General features: G+C 42.5%; 7 protein-coding genes across 7 annotated transcripts; 3 read left to right on the top strand and 4 right to left on the bottom strand.

The window, feature by feature from the left end:
* Window positions 1-1,665: 1,665 nt before the first annotated feature.
* SAMD00019534_082130 (hypothetical protein) lies at window positions 1,666-4,966 on the top strand (the record flags this gene model as incomplete). The annotated part of the gene is made up of 4 exons (XM_012896673.1): window positions 1,666-1,831; window positions 1,904-2,593; window positions 2,736-2,904; window positions 2,989-4,966. 4 exons carry the CDS (start codon window positions 1,666-1,668, stop codon window positions 4,964-4,966), a joined length of 3,003 nt encoding a protein of 1,000 aa, XP_012752127.1.
* A 40-nt stretch (window positions 4,967-5,006) lies between these two features.
* Window positions 5,007-5,968, bottom strand: SAMD00019534_082120 (hypothetical protein; the record flags this gene model as incomplete). The annotated part of the gene is made up of 2 exons (XM_012896672.1): window positions 5,007-5,283; window positions 5,343-5,968. The coding sequence occupies 2 exons, from the start codon at window positions 5,966-5,968 to the stop codon at window positions 5,007-5,009; spliced, it is 903 nt and encodes a 300-aa protein (XP_012752126.1).
* A 2,489-nt stretch (window positions 5,969-8,457) lies between these two features.
* SAMD00019534_082110 (hypothetical protein) lies at window positions 8,458-9,546 on the bottom strand (the record flags this gene model as incomplete). The annotated part of the gene is made up of 2 exons (XM_012896671.1): window positions 8,458-9,017; window positions 9,111-9,546. Coding segments are annotated over 2 exons (996 nt in total), but the record flags the coding sequence as incomplete, so codon positions are not given.
* A 705-nt stretch (window positions 9,547-10,251) lies between these two features.
* On the bottom strand, window positions 10,252-12,003 carry SAMD00019534_082100 (hypothetical protein; the record flags this gene model as incomplete). Its single annotated transcript, XM_012896670.1, has 2 exons — window positions 10,252-11,723; window positions 11,883-12,003. 2 exons carry the CDS (start codon window positions 12,001-12,003, stop codon window positions 10,252-10,254), a joined length of 1,593 nt encoding a protein of 530 aa, XP_012752124.1.
* Window positions 12,004-12,576: 573 nt separating this feature from the next.
* Window positions 12,577-14,903, bottom strand: SAMD00019534_082090 (hypothetical protein; the record flags this gene model as incomplete). The annotated part of the gene is made up of 4 exons (XM_012896669.1): window positions 12,577-14,319; window positions 14,375-14,547; window positions 14,602-14,640; window positions 14,699-14,903. 4 exons carry the CDS (start codon window positions 14,901-14,903, stop codon window positions 12,577-12,579), a joined length of 2,160 nt encoding a protein of 719 aa, XP_012752123.1.
* A 472-nt stretch (window positions 14,904-15,375) lies between these two features.
* On the top strand, window positions 15,376-15,585 carry SAMD00019534_082080 (hypothetical protein; the record flags this gene model as incomplete). Its single annotated transcript, XM_012896668.1, has 1 exon — window positions 15,376-15,585. One exon carries the CDS (start codon window positions 15,376-15,378, stop codon window positions 15,583-15,585), a length of 210 nt encoding a protein of 69 aa, XP_012752122.1.
* Window positions 15,586-15,599: 14 nt separating this feature from the next.
* Window positions 15,600-17,249, top strand: SAMD00019534_082070 (hypothetical protein; the record flags this gene model as incomplete). Its single annotated transcript, XM_012896667.1, has 1 exon — window positions 15,600-17,249. The coding sequence occupies one exon, from the start codon at window positions 15,600-15,602 to the stop codon at window positions 17,247-17,249; it is 1,650 nt and encodes a 549-aa protein (XP_012752121.1).
* Between the last annotated feature and the right edge of the window lie 251 nt (window positions 17,250-17,500).

The following is a 17,500-nucleotide window of genomic DNA, read 5'->3' as shown; positions in this document are numbered from 1 at the left end:
ATCAATCAAATAATGTCCAATAGTTACAGTTTTTGAAGCAGTGGAAGGTCATCATCAAGTATTAACAAGGACTTGTTATCATCGGATTGGGTCTTGGTTGGGTCGATTGACATTGTGTTTAAGAGTCTATGAATATGAAAATATTTAAACCAAAGTTAGTGATCACTCTACTCTGACCATTCTGCCAATGAACCGTCTATCTTACATTGTTGTAATGTTCTTTGATTCTACATATAATGTTATATTCTCATAGATACTTATGGAACTGGGTTGGGATCGATAGAGGTAGTAAGTATGATTAGTGTGTAATCCGTGATGCATGTATGGTCACCAATTCCTTTAATATACTTACATATCTTTTAGTTTAGGAAAACTAGAAGTTGTTAGATTGATTTTTGTATTGGTCAATGGAGATTGAGGGTATTCTATTGATCTAGATTGATATATTGATTTGGTTAATAATATGTTCAGATGATTGAATGTAAATTGATTGCTTACAACGAGGTGAGTGAAGGATAGTATAATGATGTATCCAAGTTTAGACGTTGAGTTGATGGAGATGTATAATTGATTTGACCCATAGAGAATCTTTCTAAGTTGTTAAATATACTCTGGGGAATATCACCAAAAACAGAGGCTTCAACTAAGTTACTATTTAATTGATTGATTGATTGATTGAATGAGTTAGTGAGACGCAAAGAGAGAACTGGAGATAAGGGTACATACAATGATTTAAGCTTTAGATTGATTGGGAAGTTGTTTGGAATTGATACTTCTACTTTGGATAGGCTGGAACATAGTGTTACTAAATTTATATCAATCAATCAAACATTCAAAGATATAATAATACATACATTATCACCTGGAGATTGATGTTGTTGAGATTGTTATCCAAAATTTGTAAGATGTTTACATTTGGAATTAGTGGCTGGAGTGCAGTATTCAATGAGAATGTAGTCATCATTGGAAACTCAAGTTTATCCATCACCTCTGAAGGTGGTGTTGTAGAGTTTGATATAATAGTATTTAAATGACTAGTATTGAAAAGTAATGATCAATTATATATGTAAGAATATAAGTATATTTAGATATATATATAACTTACATTTCAATAATCCTCTGTACAGTATCATTAGTACAAAATAAGAAAATTGATTGATAAGACTTATTGATTTGACTACATGTTGGATTCACTAAAGTGATTGATTGTTGGTATTGTCCACATAACCATTGTACTGACTTATCTATGTATTTTGATTGATTGATTGATTAGTCACAATTTGATAATTCATTCTTTGATTATACATACATTCGTCAGGGTGTAATGCTTGAGATGATTGTGATAATGTAATATGTATTTGAACAATCAAATAGATAACAATAAATATATATTTATACATATCTTTATCTTATCTGTGTATATATCTGTTTGGGAATGATGAATAGTTTCTTAACCTGTTGATAAGATTAGGGCAATACCATCCACTCGTCCATCAGACTTTGAGATCTTTTGAGAATGAAAATATCTTCATTTTGATTGATTTCATTCGTGATGGGTTCAACCCATTTTGGTCTTAAGATGGGGTGATAATTAAAACTGTACTTCATTTTCAAATTGAACTTGTTTAATTGATTAGAGATAAACATATATATAGATATTAGATGATGAACAGTGATGTAGTATCACTGGGTAGAACTCAGTCAATAGGTGAGGGATTCTATCATGCCATTCCAAAGATCACTCTATTCGGTAGTCATCTAAAAGATCACGAGAAGACCAATCATCATGGCACTGTAAAGAGATGTTGTCATGTCAGGATATCAAGGTTGGGTATGTATATATCAATGATGAATGAATGAGTGACATGAGTACTCATGCACAATCAATTGATCAAACATATAGAGTTCATATCAGACTCTAGGGATAAACTACCGACTACTATTAGGGTCGCAGTGGGATTGAATAAGATTAGAAGATCGTTGATCACTGCTCCTATTGACTTGACTGGTCTAGAGGAGATTGTACATTCAAATCAACTGTATAGGAATAGTTTGGCAACAAGTCAACAGATACCTCATTCATTCACACGTGGACTTGGACCTGGAGCTGGCACTGGCAATACAACAACCACAGGCAGCAGCGGTACACCCTCCTCATATGCATATCCATATCAACAATCCTCGACATCTACTGCTACATCATCATCGATGACAATCACACATCATCAAGACAATCCATCAGTGACTGGTACTCTAACATCAAATGCGATCAACATACCTACATCATCAACAACTTCATCAGCGTTATCATCTGTTGGCCATGTAGTTGTCGATCATCCAAACATATCACCAAGACTGATACCACGTGGAAGTAATACAGATGGAGGAGTCATCCCACCTCCATCACCTTTGTCGGCGAGCAAGAAGGTGTTCTGCTATCCAATGGACATCAGAATAAGCTTTCACTACGATCACTCACTCAAAGAGCACGACGACTTTGTCAAGATCACTCTCTACCGCAACCTACCTTCCAAGCGACAGCGTCCAAGAATTCATCCCATTCGCACAGACCGAGACCAACCTTTCACAAATCGTATGTACGGACCCTAACTCAGTGATCGCGAGAGGAGACATAGACTAACATACATGATACCTACCAACCCGTCTATAGCTTCAACAGGGTGACTTTATTACTGATCTCGATATGTACTCATTATTACAGCAACAACAACCAGCAAAGACGTCGTCGTCTTCATCTTCATCGGCAACAACACCATCTGACAATGTTGTTATGATACCGACTGCAATCAATGTGACGATATGTAGTGTGCCAAAGGAGATTGAGTCTCTTGGTGATGCTCAAGAGTACCAACTCAATGATATGGCACTATCTGATGATGAGAAGTAAGTCGCGATCATGCTATAGGACAACCCCAAGCACATACTTACTCATTCACTCAATCAATCAAACAATCAACTTCATAATAGCTTGTTCTTTGACTCTGATTCATATGATGATGATGATGAGGATGATGTATATGATGCACCAAGAATGCCTACACACCAGCCAACTAGTAATCAGATTGTTGGTGCAGGTGGACTCGCCCCAATCACACCTCCATCGATATCAAGTACACCTCCAGCACCTCAACAACAACAACAACAACAGCAGCAATCCAACTCGGGTGGTGGAGCAGGATCACTCTCACAGCGATTGTTTGAGTTGGACGAGACGCGAAAGAAGATAGACAAGCGATCAAAGTTGCAGAAGTTGTCATCACTGATCAAGCCGACCCCATCAAGCAAGAATCCAGACAGCTCAGCGGCAAACCTAGAGCTGGATGACGATGAGCTGACGAATGATTCTTCGAGCGAGAGCGAGGACATTGACTATGACGACCTGACGCCCAATGCATTGGCCGCGGGCACAAGGTTCCAGGCGCCAGGAATGATGGCCAATCAAAACTCGTCACAAAGGGACTCGCCTCCATCGTCCCCATTCACCCAGCTCAAGAGCTCGGGTTCCGATGTCTTTGCCGCAGACGCCAAACTCAAGCAATACTTCAACCCAGACAGCCCGACACATCTGTTCCTCGTCAACGCCCTGCGCAAGGGCGGCAAGAAGTTGGAGCAGTTCATTGAGAGGAGCGCACCAAACATCAAGTCCAAGTTCACAGTCATCCCAACTCGCTCAAGCACCGACGTGCTATCCATTTTCAAACTGACCATTCAGAGACATCAGAACAAGAACGAGCATATACGCGTGGCCATTGCTGGCTCTGACAGCTACATCAGCACGATACTGAAACATTATGTGGCGCTTCTCTCCTCCAAACCCAGGGGATGGGACCCGTTCCTGTTCTTCCTGCTGCCCATTGGAAAGAGCAATGAGATTGCGGCCACAGTGGCCAACAATGATCCCAACTATCAGGCGCTGTTCCTCATGGCACAGTCTGATTGGAAGCGATTCTTGGACGCGCCAGACGACCACCACATAACCATGGACTCTCAAGCCAAGAAGGACATTGAGGCCAAGATCTTGTCCTACATTGACAAGCCCAGCACAAGACACTCGCACAAGTTCCCTATTGGTGAGGCACTTTTGACGTTCCCCACAACGACCAGCATCATGGCCATACCCTTCCTCAAGGGCATACAGATACCACGTTTGGAAGATGTGGATGGTGGCTCATCTGGAAGTGGCAACAGCAGCAATAGTGAACAACCCGATCTCAAGATAGACTATTGGGTGCCCAAGAAGAAGGGTGGCGAGGATCACATGGAGATCAAGACTGCATTCCAATATGTCAAGCTCACAAGGCTGTCGCAGGTCATCAGTGGGGCCTCGGCAGGCACGTCCATGGGCACATTGTTATCGGCCAATACGACTCTTGGTGCGACAAGTGGCAGCGGCAGTGGCAGTGGAAGCGGCAGCGGTAGCGGAAATAACAGTGGCTTCAAGCCATCGTCATCGGCGTCAACATCATCCTCAAGCGCACAGCAAGCTGACCCCAAGTCAGACAACAACACATTCAGCCTTTACGTGTTATATAGGGACAAGACCAGCAAGTCAAAGAAGAATGCAGCCATTTACATACCAATGTTTAGCAAGCAGAAGCGAAGTGACAGTAACAAGAAGGAGGAGAAGGTGTCATACAAGAAGGTGGAGAAGTCGAATGTGTCATCGGTCATCACCAAACTGATGTGTGGCCCTCAGACTGCATCGTCATCATCTTCATCCGCTGGCATCAACACAGAGACTCTGTTCAAGATCAATGTGGATGGCGTTGAGATCACTGGTGTCAAGTATCTCTCCGTGTCTCCACAATGGGGCACACATGTCAAGCAGTTCTCCATTCAAACATTCGTCGATACCGAGAAGATGAACTCACCACCTGGTGCCACAACAACACCTACAAGTAGCAACTCAGTGGCGACGACAACATCAGCAACGATGAATGAATGATTGTAAATATTATAACTATTATTATAACTTTAGTTTATTATTATTTCTGAACGATCAATGTACTTGATTGCAATGATGCCATAGATGATGGATCATTGCTGGGAACAGTGGCCTGGCATTGATTGTTGATTGGAATATTCATAAGTTGTGCTCCATGTTGTGCGGCACCACCTGCAGTTGCACCAACACCTCCAGCAGCAGCCACACCTCCCACACACAACAAGTCATTGACCTTTACAACACTTTGAGGCTTCCAAGCAAGTGAGGCTTCTCTCCTCACTAACTTTGCAAAATACAATCCACAAGCATTACACAGTCTAATTTTTTTGATTGATTAGTTATTGAATGATTGATTGAGTGATGTATGATGACTTACGATTGATTGCCAGCTGGACCCTTCCTCCACTCTGGAGATGATGTTGTGCCACATGATGTGCAGTGCTTCAACTCTGCAGACTTTCTCTTGGATGATCCATTCTTGATTGATGAAGCCGAGCTGTCCAATGACTCGGGTGACTCGCAACCAGTTGAATTGGCGCCAACACTTGTTGGTGTTTGATCACCAGACTTGTTCTTCAGCTTGGACTTCCTGAAACGTCTGGGCCTGGTCAAAACTGGAACTCTACCCTCATCACTATTGCCAAATATCCTCGAGTCTCCGCCATTCTGAATGATCTGCTGCATTGATGTATCGATGCTGTCCACCTTGAGAACGAGTGCTGCCAGAGTCTGCTTGATCTTGTCCAGGCCGTTCAAGAAGTCACCATTGACCATCGACTCCTTGGACTGCTTTGATATCGATGAGCCAAGATCACGAAGTTCAATGAAGCATTCGAGCACTGCACCCGAGTCCATCACAGTTGTGGGCGATGAATTGGCACTGAGGTCCCGTGACTTATCATGATAAGCAGTGGTCAGTGATGACAATGATTGAGTGAGTCGACTTGATGGAGAAGTAGGATGCAGTGGATTGAGTCCAAATGATGGTGACACAGGACACATCTGGCCACCTGATGGAGTGTAATAAGGTGTCGGGGAACTGGTCGGAGAATAGTTAATTAGACTTAATTGATGTGAAAGGTGTCCACCATGGATGGGGGATGACATGTGATTGGAGCCAAATGGTTGCATTTGAGGTGTGGAGTTGACAGAGTTGGACGAAGGCACTTGGCTGAGTGAGGCCAGGTCAGCCTCAATCGAGTTGGACCTTGACTTCATCCCTCCAAGATTGACATTGACTGATAGTTGAGGTGGTTGATAACCACCTTGGAAAGAGTTGGAGTGGGTCATGTGGGGTTTGGGCATTGCATGGGGTGACGGTGAGGCACAAGGACTCATTGATGGAACTGGATTGTTGTTGTTGACATTTTGTTGTTGATGTTGATGATGTGTGCTTGTTGAGTATCCAGTGTTGTAAGTAGGTACGGTAGGTACCTGGTATTGATTCTTATTAATTGTATTTGGGGGTGGCGGTGCAAGTGACATATATTCATTATTATTATTATTAATATTATTATTATTGTTGGAAATATTATTAATATGATTATTTGGTTGATATATTAAGTTTGGACTTTTGGTAATCATGTGTTGTTGTCCCCCATTACTATTATTATTGTTGTTGGTATATTGATTGTAGGCCTGTTGATGATCACTTGGATATATATATCTTTGATCCATCATCCAAAATTATAATATTAATGATTGAATAATATCCGATGTCAGTTATTGGGGTGAGTGACTCGTTCAAAGTTTTAGATACAGAGAACTGATGATGATGTTGTTGATGATGATGATGATGGGAATGGAGAATGGGAACTCTTATTGGAGATGAAATGCTAATATCGTTGGATCACTGATTGAGTGATTGAGTTGAGTGGAGGTGGCGCCACTTCCAGTATTTATAATACGTATTAATAAGGTCAGGTCAGGTAAGGTCTAGATAGAGTGAGAATGTGAGTCTGTGTGTGAATCAGTAATGTCCATCCATTCACTCAAACACACATTCTTGCTCTGATTGATGAGTGTGAGTGTGTTTGAGTGAGAGTGTCGCCGTGGCGATATCATCCATTGGGTGTGACATGGAAGATGATGATCACGGGATGCGCCGATGCGAATAGTGTGTGATTGATTGATTGATGGATGGATGGCTGGATGTCTGTCTGTCTGATTGATTATTAATGTATGAATCAATGATGTATGCTTTTGATCACCAACCTCACCTGTGAGAGTGAGTGAGTGAATGAGGGAAAGAGAGAGTGTGATAGACAGTGCATCATTCATTCACTTGATGAGATAGCTTATATAAATCTAAATATAATGTCATTACTGATGGTGGTTAGGTTAGTACTTGTATGCCTATGATGCGGGCTAGTGTGTGAGTGGTCCAACCACAGTTGATTGTTGTATTCAATGTTATAAATATAGGATTTAGTATTACTAAGGTAAATATCGGGACTGGACTGGCCTGTGGAATGCGTTAATGTGGTTGCAGGCAAGATCACTCGCTGCAGGGGTATGGACACTACCATTGATTGATTGATCAGAGCATAAGATGTGTTTGTTGTTGTTGTTGTGTGTGTTAAGGTGGAACCACATTGTTGGCAATCCACACACATACAACATCAGCACACATCACATGACCTAAGAGTACTCAGGCATTCGTATTATTGTTATTATGTGTTTGTGTGTGTTCAACAACAACAATGATGATGATGAAGTGTGTGGATGGTGGGGTCGACCTCTTCACACCACTCACCAACCCCTAAGAAACTGTGATCAATCAATCAGTCAGGTGGGGGAGATGCATGTGTATCTTGGTATGTATTACTGGTGAACATCAAATAAACATATAAATGAATAAACAACAACAGACAGTATTTGTTGAGGTTAAGGGTAGACTGTCCCATTGTTACAATGACCATTTAAGGTAATTGTCAACATGCTGCACACAGTCCACCACCATCATTCATCATCGCATTTTATTAATTCATACTCAATCATATATCTCCTCTCATCGCTCTCCACTCTGACTGAATGACTGACTGTAGTGACTGTGGTATGCTTTGATCGATTGATTAATTGACTGATTGATTGATTGAATGATTGGTCTTGTCCACTGAGTTGGATATCGTCAGGTGGTGATGGGTGATCAATCAATCCATCCACATCTAAAATACGAGTTTCTGATTACGAATCTTGGATTCGTTAGATATATCAATATATCTATGATGATGTACACGATCCAGAGCTGGTGAGTATACAACTCCAACGATGAATGTGACTGGCTGCCTGACTGACTGACTGACTTGTGATCCAGTGTTGTTGGATTGGATCGATGTGATTAAATTAATGAATTGATTGATTGAATGATTGATTGTTGGGTGATTGAATGAATGAAAGGTTGAGTTTGATTGATTAATTGATTGATTTGTTGGTTGGTATGTTGAGAGGAGTAGGATGATGTACTAGTCATCATCCTCATTGATATAGTAGTTGTATTGATGTGACTCGCCGTACTCATAGTCGATGATCAACCTGTCTTGCTCGGGACTGGAGTGATTGATGCCAACGAGGTCGTCCGTCTTCTTCTTGATGCACAGACAGCAGAACTGGTCGTAAAATGAGGACCAGAAGTACTCGTCCACAATGCCGTATATCAGTGCGTTGACAAAGCCCTGCGTCGGTTGCAGTATCGTCTGCATGAGATAGAGCGCAAAGATCGGATTGGTCGGATCCAGATAGTTCTGAATGCGGTTGACCAGTGAGGGCAACTGACAGATGACCGACGCCAGGATGAAGCCAAAGAAGCGACGTGTGATCACGCTGTACTCCTCGTTGTGGCGCAGTTTGTAGCGCAGGTACACATAGATCGTCACGTTGAATATTACAATGATGCAGCCCAGTCCGTAGACGATGAGCCGCAGGCCTGGCGACATGATCCAGCACCATGGTCCAGGTGTTGGTCCAAACAACTTTAGTGCGAGGAATGGTAAAACTGATGCCAAAGGTACGCCCCAACTTATCAAATGGAACCATGCCATCTTATCTCCAGCTGAGTGTCTATTATTCTTATTTACTTTTGATCGTGCTATATGTTTGATTGATCGTGTGTATGGTTAGTTGATGGGTCTCGCGCGAGACTGGCCACTGACACACAACATACTCAACACTTTGAGAAAGACTACGACGATGCACGCTGACCAGACTTGTGAACTGATCTCAAAGAATTGGATTCCAGTGGCTTGGATGATGCAGTAGATGCTGTGACTCTTGGACTCCCAGGGGAACCAGAAGAAGGCACCGAGGAAGCCAGGCAGTGTGATGAAGAAGATCATTTTGGCACCGTCTTCATTCTGTTGTTGTCTGCCCTCTGCATCGGACTTGTAATGTTTGAACAAGAATGTCAAGAGAATGAATCCCGTGCCTATCAGTGTTAGGCATGAGCCTGCCACCAACACATAATGCAACACCTCACGCTGTTCATGTGAGAAGCAATGCCCACTTGGATCATTAGATCCGCTGCATCCATATATCGCTGCCTCTTCTTGATCCATTGATGTTGTTGAACCTATATAACTATTATTATTACTATTATTACTACTATACATTATACATATATTTGCTATATTATTATTATTATTATTATAATTGATTGAATGTTACAGTTGTATTGTTATATGTTGTGTTGCGTTGCGATCGTTCGCAACTTGATAGTTTAGTTTTTGATTGATCGATTGATTGAGTGTGTGTGAGTTAAATAAGTTGATCAATCAATCCAAATATCTCTATCTCTATCTTTATCTTTATCACTATTTGTGTAACTTTGTTGTGTTTAAAATATTTGTTTGATTTCGTAACAATTCAGACTCTGAGTTGTGTTGCGCAATTCGATCTCGAATCTTGGGAAACAATGACTCTCCCCTTTGTTTGGTTGTGTGTGTGTGGGTGATGCGTGTGCTCAAGCATCACTTTATTTCTTTGTTTCTGTTTGTTGTGATCCAAATATCTTTCACTCACCAATCATCAAATTTCCACATCCGAAATGGGGGTTGCATTCATGCATGGACTCGTTCACAATCAGTGTGTGTGTAGTTTATAATTCCGACGAAAAGTACATTTATTTAGGCTTTGATGAACTCGTCCACTCCTATGACCCTGCTGCGAACATTAGACGAGTATCAGAATGAAATAACTTAGTATTCTATGCTCTACTCTTTGAATGTTCCTTTGAACTTTACTTCTACTTCTCTCACTCTCAATCACACTGGACTCGACTCTGAACTCAATCAATCGAATCCTTGGTATCGATGATATGCACGTTCTCTATTATCAATCATTGTCCTACGTCTTGATGTTAGTCGTGTGGTCAATGTATCAACATCGATGAATCCACTGAATAGTAAATCATTGTTCATGTTTAGGAACAACGTTTGACTGATTCTGATCAGGTGCAGAGTGCAAAGGTGTTCCTCTTCATAGTCCAGCACACAAATGCCATCACCATTGCCACATATTCGCTGCCAAAACATGTTGGGGGCCTCATGGTGGCTGGCCGGTGGCCACTTCAAAGACAGATGTCTGAGCGATGCACTGGGGAATGTTCGAGTGTACCATTGCGGCATGCCATCCTCAATCGTGAGTGATGTTACTGATGTTGGAATATCACCGACTTCCAAATAATGTTGATATTTGTACAGCTTGAGTGAGGTAATTGTTGATGGCAGCCAGCATGAAGACAGCTTATTGTTGTCCAAGTTGGCCATATACATTGACAATGTCTCGAGAAGGCGGAGTGGATGAGTACACGTGTTTGGTGGCGGTGTCCAATTACCGTGTGGCCTAAAGTCCAGAATGATCAGTGAGGGCGGGAGTGTTGAAAGATTGATTGGTGTGTCCTTGTCCTTGAAGCTTTTGATGTAAAGCTCGGTGAGCCCTGGAAATGATGTTGGATTGATGGTTGTCCATATGTTTGAGGGCACCTCCAACAGTCTCATGTTTACGAGACAAGTGAAGATTGATTGAGTTTGATGATCACCAACTATTGCCAACCTAGGATTGGCACTGTGTAGATTGACACGACGCAATGTAGGATGAATAATCACTTGATTGTTTGCCGTGCCAAGTGCGATGTTGGTGAGGCTGCTGGGCAAGTTGACCAGGGGGAAGTTGAACCTGGACTCCAAGCCCATATCGAGAAGCGTGAGTGATCGAGGGAGACGATCGCCATCCAAGGGTGAGTTGAACCTGGATGCGTAGCTAAAGTAGATCGAGGTCACTGACGGGGGTAACATTCCAGGGGGTATCGACTGGTCGAATGCCTTTCCAAACTTAATCATCGTCAGACTCTGCGGTAGTGCACCTGGTTTGATTGGTTGATTCCAATTTCTTGCCAAATGAAGACTGAGACAAGTCATGGTGTCCGGTTGCACATGGTCCAGTGTGTGATCGTAATTGCCGCCAATGGTCAGTGATTTGAGCGAGCTGGGCAGATGTGCTCGAATGATTGGCATGTTCAAGTCTCCTTTTATCACCATGGTCTTTATATGTTTGATATGGTCCATTTGATATAAAGGTGATGAATGCTTTATGAAACTAATATCCAACACTGATCTAATATTGACCACATCATCCAGGAATGATTCCAGTCCATTCCAGAACTCTTGATCAAACGGTTCATCTCTATCATCAACAAACTCAATCGAGCCAACATGAGGCAATCTCATCAGATTCTGTCTCCAACTATGATCATTCTTATCCTCTGATTGATTGATCAAGTGTGAGTGATTGATTGATTGAGTGAGTGAGTGATCAAGATGCATCGATGTTGGCAAATGATGATTGAGATTGAATGAATAAATGAGTTGGTATGATCTGGAACTATACCAATCAAACTTCCACTCACAAACATTGTACTTACCGATTGCAAAGTAGTAAAGATCATAGTATGGTTGAACGTATCCGTCGTATTTTGATTGGATGCACACATGTTGATCGGTATCGATAAAGTCACGTTGTAGTAGTTGATGATATGATCTCATTTTACTTCTTATTATTACATCCTTTATAGGACCATCTGTTGATAGTCCACATTTATTCAAACATAGATAATTATATCTTTGTTCAAACAATCTTCTACAAGTCAATGACAACACCACCTGATCAACATTATCCAAGAATAAAGTAATACATTTAAGTAAAGTAATTTGTAACGACTCCATCCTATACTACTACAACTAATGATGTGGTGGATGGCTCGTGGCGCTGGCGCTGCTTTGTCGCTTCGCTCACTTTACGTCGCTATCGCGACTTCATTTCCTATCAAATACAGTCTCAATGTTGCTTCAATGCTTATATTATACTATCTTTATTCTCTCTACAATAGAATAATAATAGAGATAAAAACAGAAATGGTAATGATATTGTAGAGATGTAGAGATAGTAGAGCAATAAAAGTTATCAGAACATCTTTCAAAAGCGTCCAATGACTCATCCATCTATCTACTTCTAAGTCACAATCAACGTAACAACACGCACATGAGAGTTACCAAAGTTCACCAACTGTCCACCTAGAGTTTTTGTGTTTATTGATGTCCAGATAAGAGGTGTTCGGACTACTCCTCGTCCATTGAAATATCTTGTGTGTCAACAAAGTCTGGCTGTTCAACGCCACAAGAAATCAAACCACGATGAGCAAATGTAGGTGAGAGGAACGTCGAAAGATTGTCTTGATAGAGAAGGACGAGGTAGCGATTGTTGAGACCCAACGACGCACAGTGACTCTTGAAGGATGTGTGCAACTTGGTTGGGTTGTGTATTCTTTTGTTGGTAACCATGACCAAAATAACAGTGTCCTTGATTGGGGCTGAAAAATCTAAAGCATTCTGATACCAAGTCCTGACCACCTTTGGTCCCAAGAGGTCTGATTTGGTATCGATCGACATGTGTTTGCATTGGATGAAGGTGTGGATGCCATTGCCATCTTTGTCTTGGAAGTATGTGCGATGATCAATGCAGTAGGTATTCTTCTGACAGACCAATACAGAGCCAAGTTGTGTGTAGTCTCCACTGTAGACCTGGTCAGAACCCTCAATGACGTACTGAACTTTGGTCGTGGTCAGATCTGTGTTGACCTCACGAAGGACAGTGGAGGGAAATAACTTGATGACCGAATCAGGGAGCTCTATCGCGCCATATCCTCCTCTGAAGGCTGATCGCAATGTCAACGGACGTTCATCAAACGTAGATGCCAGAATGATTGCTGTGATCAAGCACACCAAGTAGTATGGGAACAGGAGTTCAAAGTGTTGCCATTCCCAAGGTCCACTTTCAGAGGGGAAAAAGAGAAGATGAGGTGGGAACAGCTTCTTGGACATTGAAGAATGATACCACTTGAGCATGAGAAATGGGATGTAGATGCTGTAGCTGCCTGATATCGAGGAGGAGGGGACGATGTACAATAGTCCATTTCGTCGGACATCTTCAATGCTTCGGCCAGATGAGAGGGTTGTCTCGAGCTTGACTGGGGTGTAGGAAAGTGCAAGTGCAAGCAGTTGTAACGTGCTCTTGTCGTCGAGGCCTGTTTCTTTCCACCAGTTGAGGCATTCTTGATAACATTGATCTGTGAACCCTTCTCTTGAGATGGAAGCGCACTGGAGGAACTTGATCAATATGCGTGGGATATAGCCGGTGTCTCCGAGTCCAACTTTAAAGTATTGACATGACTGCATGTCTTGGTTCTGTCTCAGATATCTGTTGATCACCGGCTGGCAAGCACTACTGTCAAGAGGTTTGAGACTGATAGAGACCAAGTTGTTCTCCGTTGGAAGATAGTGAATGTCGCGAGCAGAGGTTCCAGTGCAAATAGGTACAATGAAATGGTTTGGATTAGTGTTGCTGACCATATGAGCTCCAATGACCCGAAGCATCTCTTTGAAGAATGTTCTTCGCTTCTCAAAGGAGCTGTCACCTGGAATGTCTCGAACAAGGTTGTTGGTGACGTTGTCGATGTAGATTTGGTACTCATCGATGTGGATGATGATTGCTGTGACGGGGTTACATGAGGCAGCCAGCAACTGTTGGATGACTCCATCAAAAGCCAGTGCTTGAATATTGTGCTCCATTGTGATGCCCAGGAGTGTCTTGCTCGTAGTACTTTGTGAGAGGGCTACACGAGCGCCAATTCGTATCTCTCTTGGGTGCTGGTCTATCTCGCAGAATGCATGTCCATTGGCAAGATTGATAAAGCAATAGATTGGGTTCTTCATTGCCGAGATGAAGTCTTGATCAGCGATGGCTTGATTATGATGGACAAAATAGTCCTCTGGTATCGAGGCAAACTCCCTTCCTGCTCGTGTCTATAAGGAAAATGTTAGATGGTATGGGGGAAAACTACTATAGTCAATTACAAACCTTGCCAATACCTGATCCACCAGCAATCAAAAAGAAGCTCTGATCTTGCGCCTGCACCGACTTTGCCCGGTTGGAGTAGTTCGAAAATATATCGGGGACGATCTTCGAGAAGAAATCATCTCGATCCACAAATGGAGAATCATCAGACCTGAACTTGATAGGGGAGATCACACCTGGGAAGGTGTCAGTATCGATCAAACACATCACTCAATCTCATTTGTACTTACGAGCTTGGCCACCTTGTGATCCTATATTGGCAGCAGGGTCTTGAGTGTGTATGTTAGAATTGAATGAAGACATTGCGCCGATATTGTTTGTACTTACTCGTTTGTTGAGGGCGGAGAGCAATCAATCTTGTGGCGACTTTGAGACTAATGCCAACATCAGTCAATGGTTTGGTGTCTGACAAAGGAAGCAGAGTCACCCCGTCGAGGTTCTTTTTGATGAGCATGATGTCATCATCGTCTGGTTTCGGGTCACCCAGAAGAGTGATCAAGTCATCTGCTGTTGAGGTACTGGCGACAGACATGTATGTATAATTAGATAAGTGTATACAAATAATGATATAATATAGTGCAGAATGAGAGCTGTAATTATAATTTGATGTAATACCAATGATGTATCCTTGTTGTTTGTGATAGATAATAAGAGTTGTATGTTAGAGACTGTGAGTGAATGAGTGGTGAGGTGAAGATAAGTGAAGTGAAGTGAAGGTGGACCACTTCATGTAAAATCAAAATTTACACACTCGAACTTCCTTTTGGAATAAATCAAATATATTAATAATATCAAATAGATATAAGATGGGTTCCTTCAAAGAGTATTATCAATCCAACGATCAATTCAGAGAACAACACAAGGCCAAGCAAAGGGAGAAGGTCATCTGCGAGTGTGGCTTTGCAGTTGGGCGAACCCAACCTCAACAGACACACACATGGCTACATTCATAAGCAACTTATGAAATCAAAGTGATATAAATAATCTTTTATTACTTTATAATAATGAGTAGATCAATCACAGACGTTGCCCGCAGACTGAAGAAGACGGGTGTGACACTGATCAAGATGAATGGCAACTACACAAGAGCAGACATCGAAAGGATTGCACAGCGAGACAGCAACACACTCAAGAGATATGGCGCCAATGCCAGGATAGAGGTTGTGCTTGACTATGGCAACCGTCAGTATCGATCAGGCAAGTTTACAAGGTAGGTGATCCAATCAACATGTTCAATCCTCATGAGTATGATGGTGCACCAATAGAGGAGCCAGCCACATTCAAGACATTCTTCATGTTCGTGCACAAACCAAAGAGAAAGGCAGGAGGTTGTGACGGTGAGTGGAACAACTGCTTATATCACTGCTTGCATGATGTCTATCCAGAACAGGTAGCAGAGCACTTTGGCAAGCCATCACGACTGAAGAAGTATCTCGATCTTGGTGTCAAGGAGATGATCCCGATCGAGCTGATCCCATCAATTGAGGACAAGATCAATGTTGGTATCAACGACAAAAGTGATCATTGTTACATCTCCACCAATGATGCAGCGAGAGAGGTCAACCTGATACTAACCAATGGACATTACACACTAGACAACGATGGATCATATGTAGTCAAGGGTGTTGCCATCAAGACTAAAGACAGACAAATGCAACCAGTGGCGTTCAAACAAATCAAAGACAATCGTGCTCAGATATATGATGGCAGCGATTACAGCACGATGAGCCTGGACGAGTTCATCAAAGAGAAGAGCACACTCAGATACAAGTCCATGTACCAGTTCAATAGAATAGTAGCAGGTCAGACATTGAAACAGACACTCGCCGCATTCATCAACGATGCTGATGCTCTAATAGAAGGTACGGAAAGAGTGATCGACATGTACTTCACAGGACAGAACATTAACAAGGCAGTGCGCGCAGATCACATCGAGCAGGATGAGGGCGAGTGGATATCCAAGGCAGGACAAGGAGCGTTGATGTTTGCAATACAACACACTGGGCCACTCCACAAGTATGATGTATGTAACATGTATGCCTCCATTATGAGGAGCAAGAGCTTCATGGTGCCAATCAAACGAGGCACCTTCCAACAGATGACTGAACTAACACTCAGCAGCATGCCTTCCATCCCATTTGGCATATATAGAGCGATCATCAACGGAACACACAGAGCATTCAAGACCAACAACAACAACTACTACACTCACTACGACTTGATGTTTGCCAAGGAGCTCGGACTGACGTTCAACTTGAAGACTGACGACAAGCACAATGCACTGATATATGACTCAAAGTGTCGGATCAATGGATCAATCCTGTTTGGCAAGTACATCGATCAGGTTCTAGGCTGGAAAGATGCAAGTGAACCCAAGTCTAGATTAGAACAGCTTTGCAAGTGTCTCTACCAACGTCTATGGGGCGCCCTCGCCAAGCGCAACAAGACCAAGCAGTGTGTAAGCATGGAGTGTGATGAAGAGGTGACAGAGACCAACGATGGACAGAGAACAATCAAGCACTTTGATATCAACGTCGACACTAACTATACTATCGATCGCATCACTCCAACAGCCAAAGGACAGGCAATGGTCAAGTCAGTCTCCAACACAGATATGTTCGACACACCATTCGCGCGCATCATGCCATTCATCATATCACATGGACGCAAGATGATTGGCACCATCATCAAGGACAACATCGATCATATCAAACGTGTGCACACCGATGGCTTCTGTACAACAAAGGAGTGGAAGCCAGCCGCACTCAAAGCTTCATTGGACTACCCCAAGTTGGGCACAGAGTGTGGCGACTTGCGATATGAGGGCTTCTGTGCCAGCAGTCGTGAACAACATGTCCAAGGTAGTTGGCGAGTTTAAATAAATCTTTATATACATTACTAATGAAGCTAAAGATTGTCCAACAACACAACGATGTCAATATTGACAACACTTTCGCCAAGTCGTACATGCAAGCCTGGTATGCCCGCAACAAGGAGAGACACAAGGCATATGTTACTAAGAGAGTGCCATGTGATGTGTGTGGGAAGATGATAGCCAGACACAACCTGTCCCTACACCAGAGAAGGATGCACAATATTGGATGAACACCGTAGTGGAGTCTAATACTT

Source organism: Acytostelium subglobosum, assembly GCF_000787575.1.
Source record: "Acytostelium subglobosum LB1 DNA, scaffold: scaffold17, whole genome shotgun sequence".
Classification (NCBI taxonomy): Eukaryota; Evosea; class Eumycetozoa; order Acytosteliales; family Acytosteliaceae; genus Acytostelium; species Acytostelium subglobosum.
This window is presented reverse-complemented; position numbering and strand designations above follow the sequence as displayed.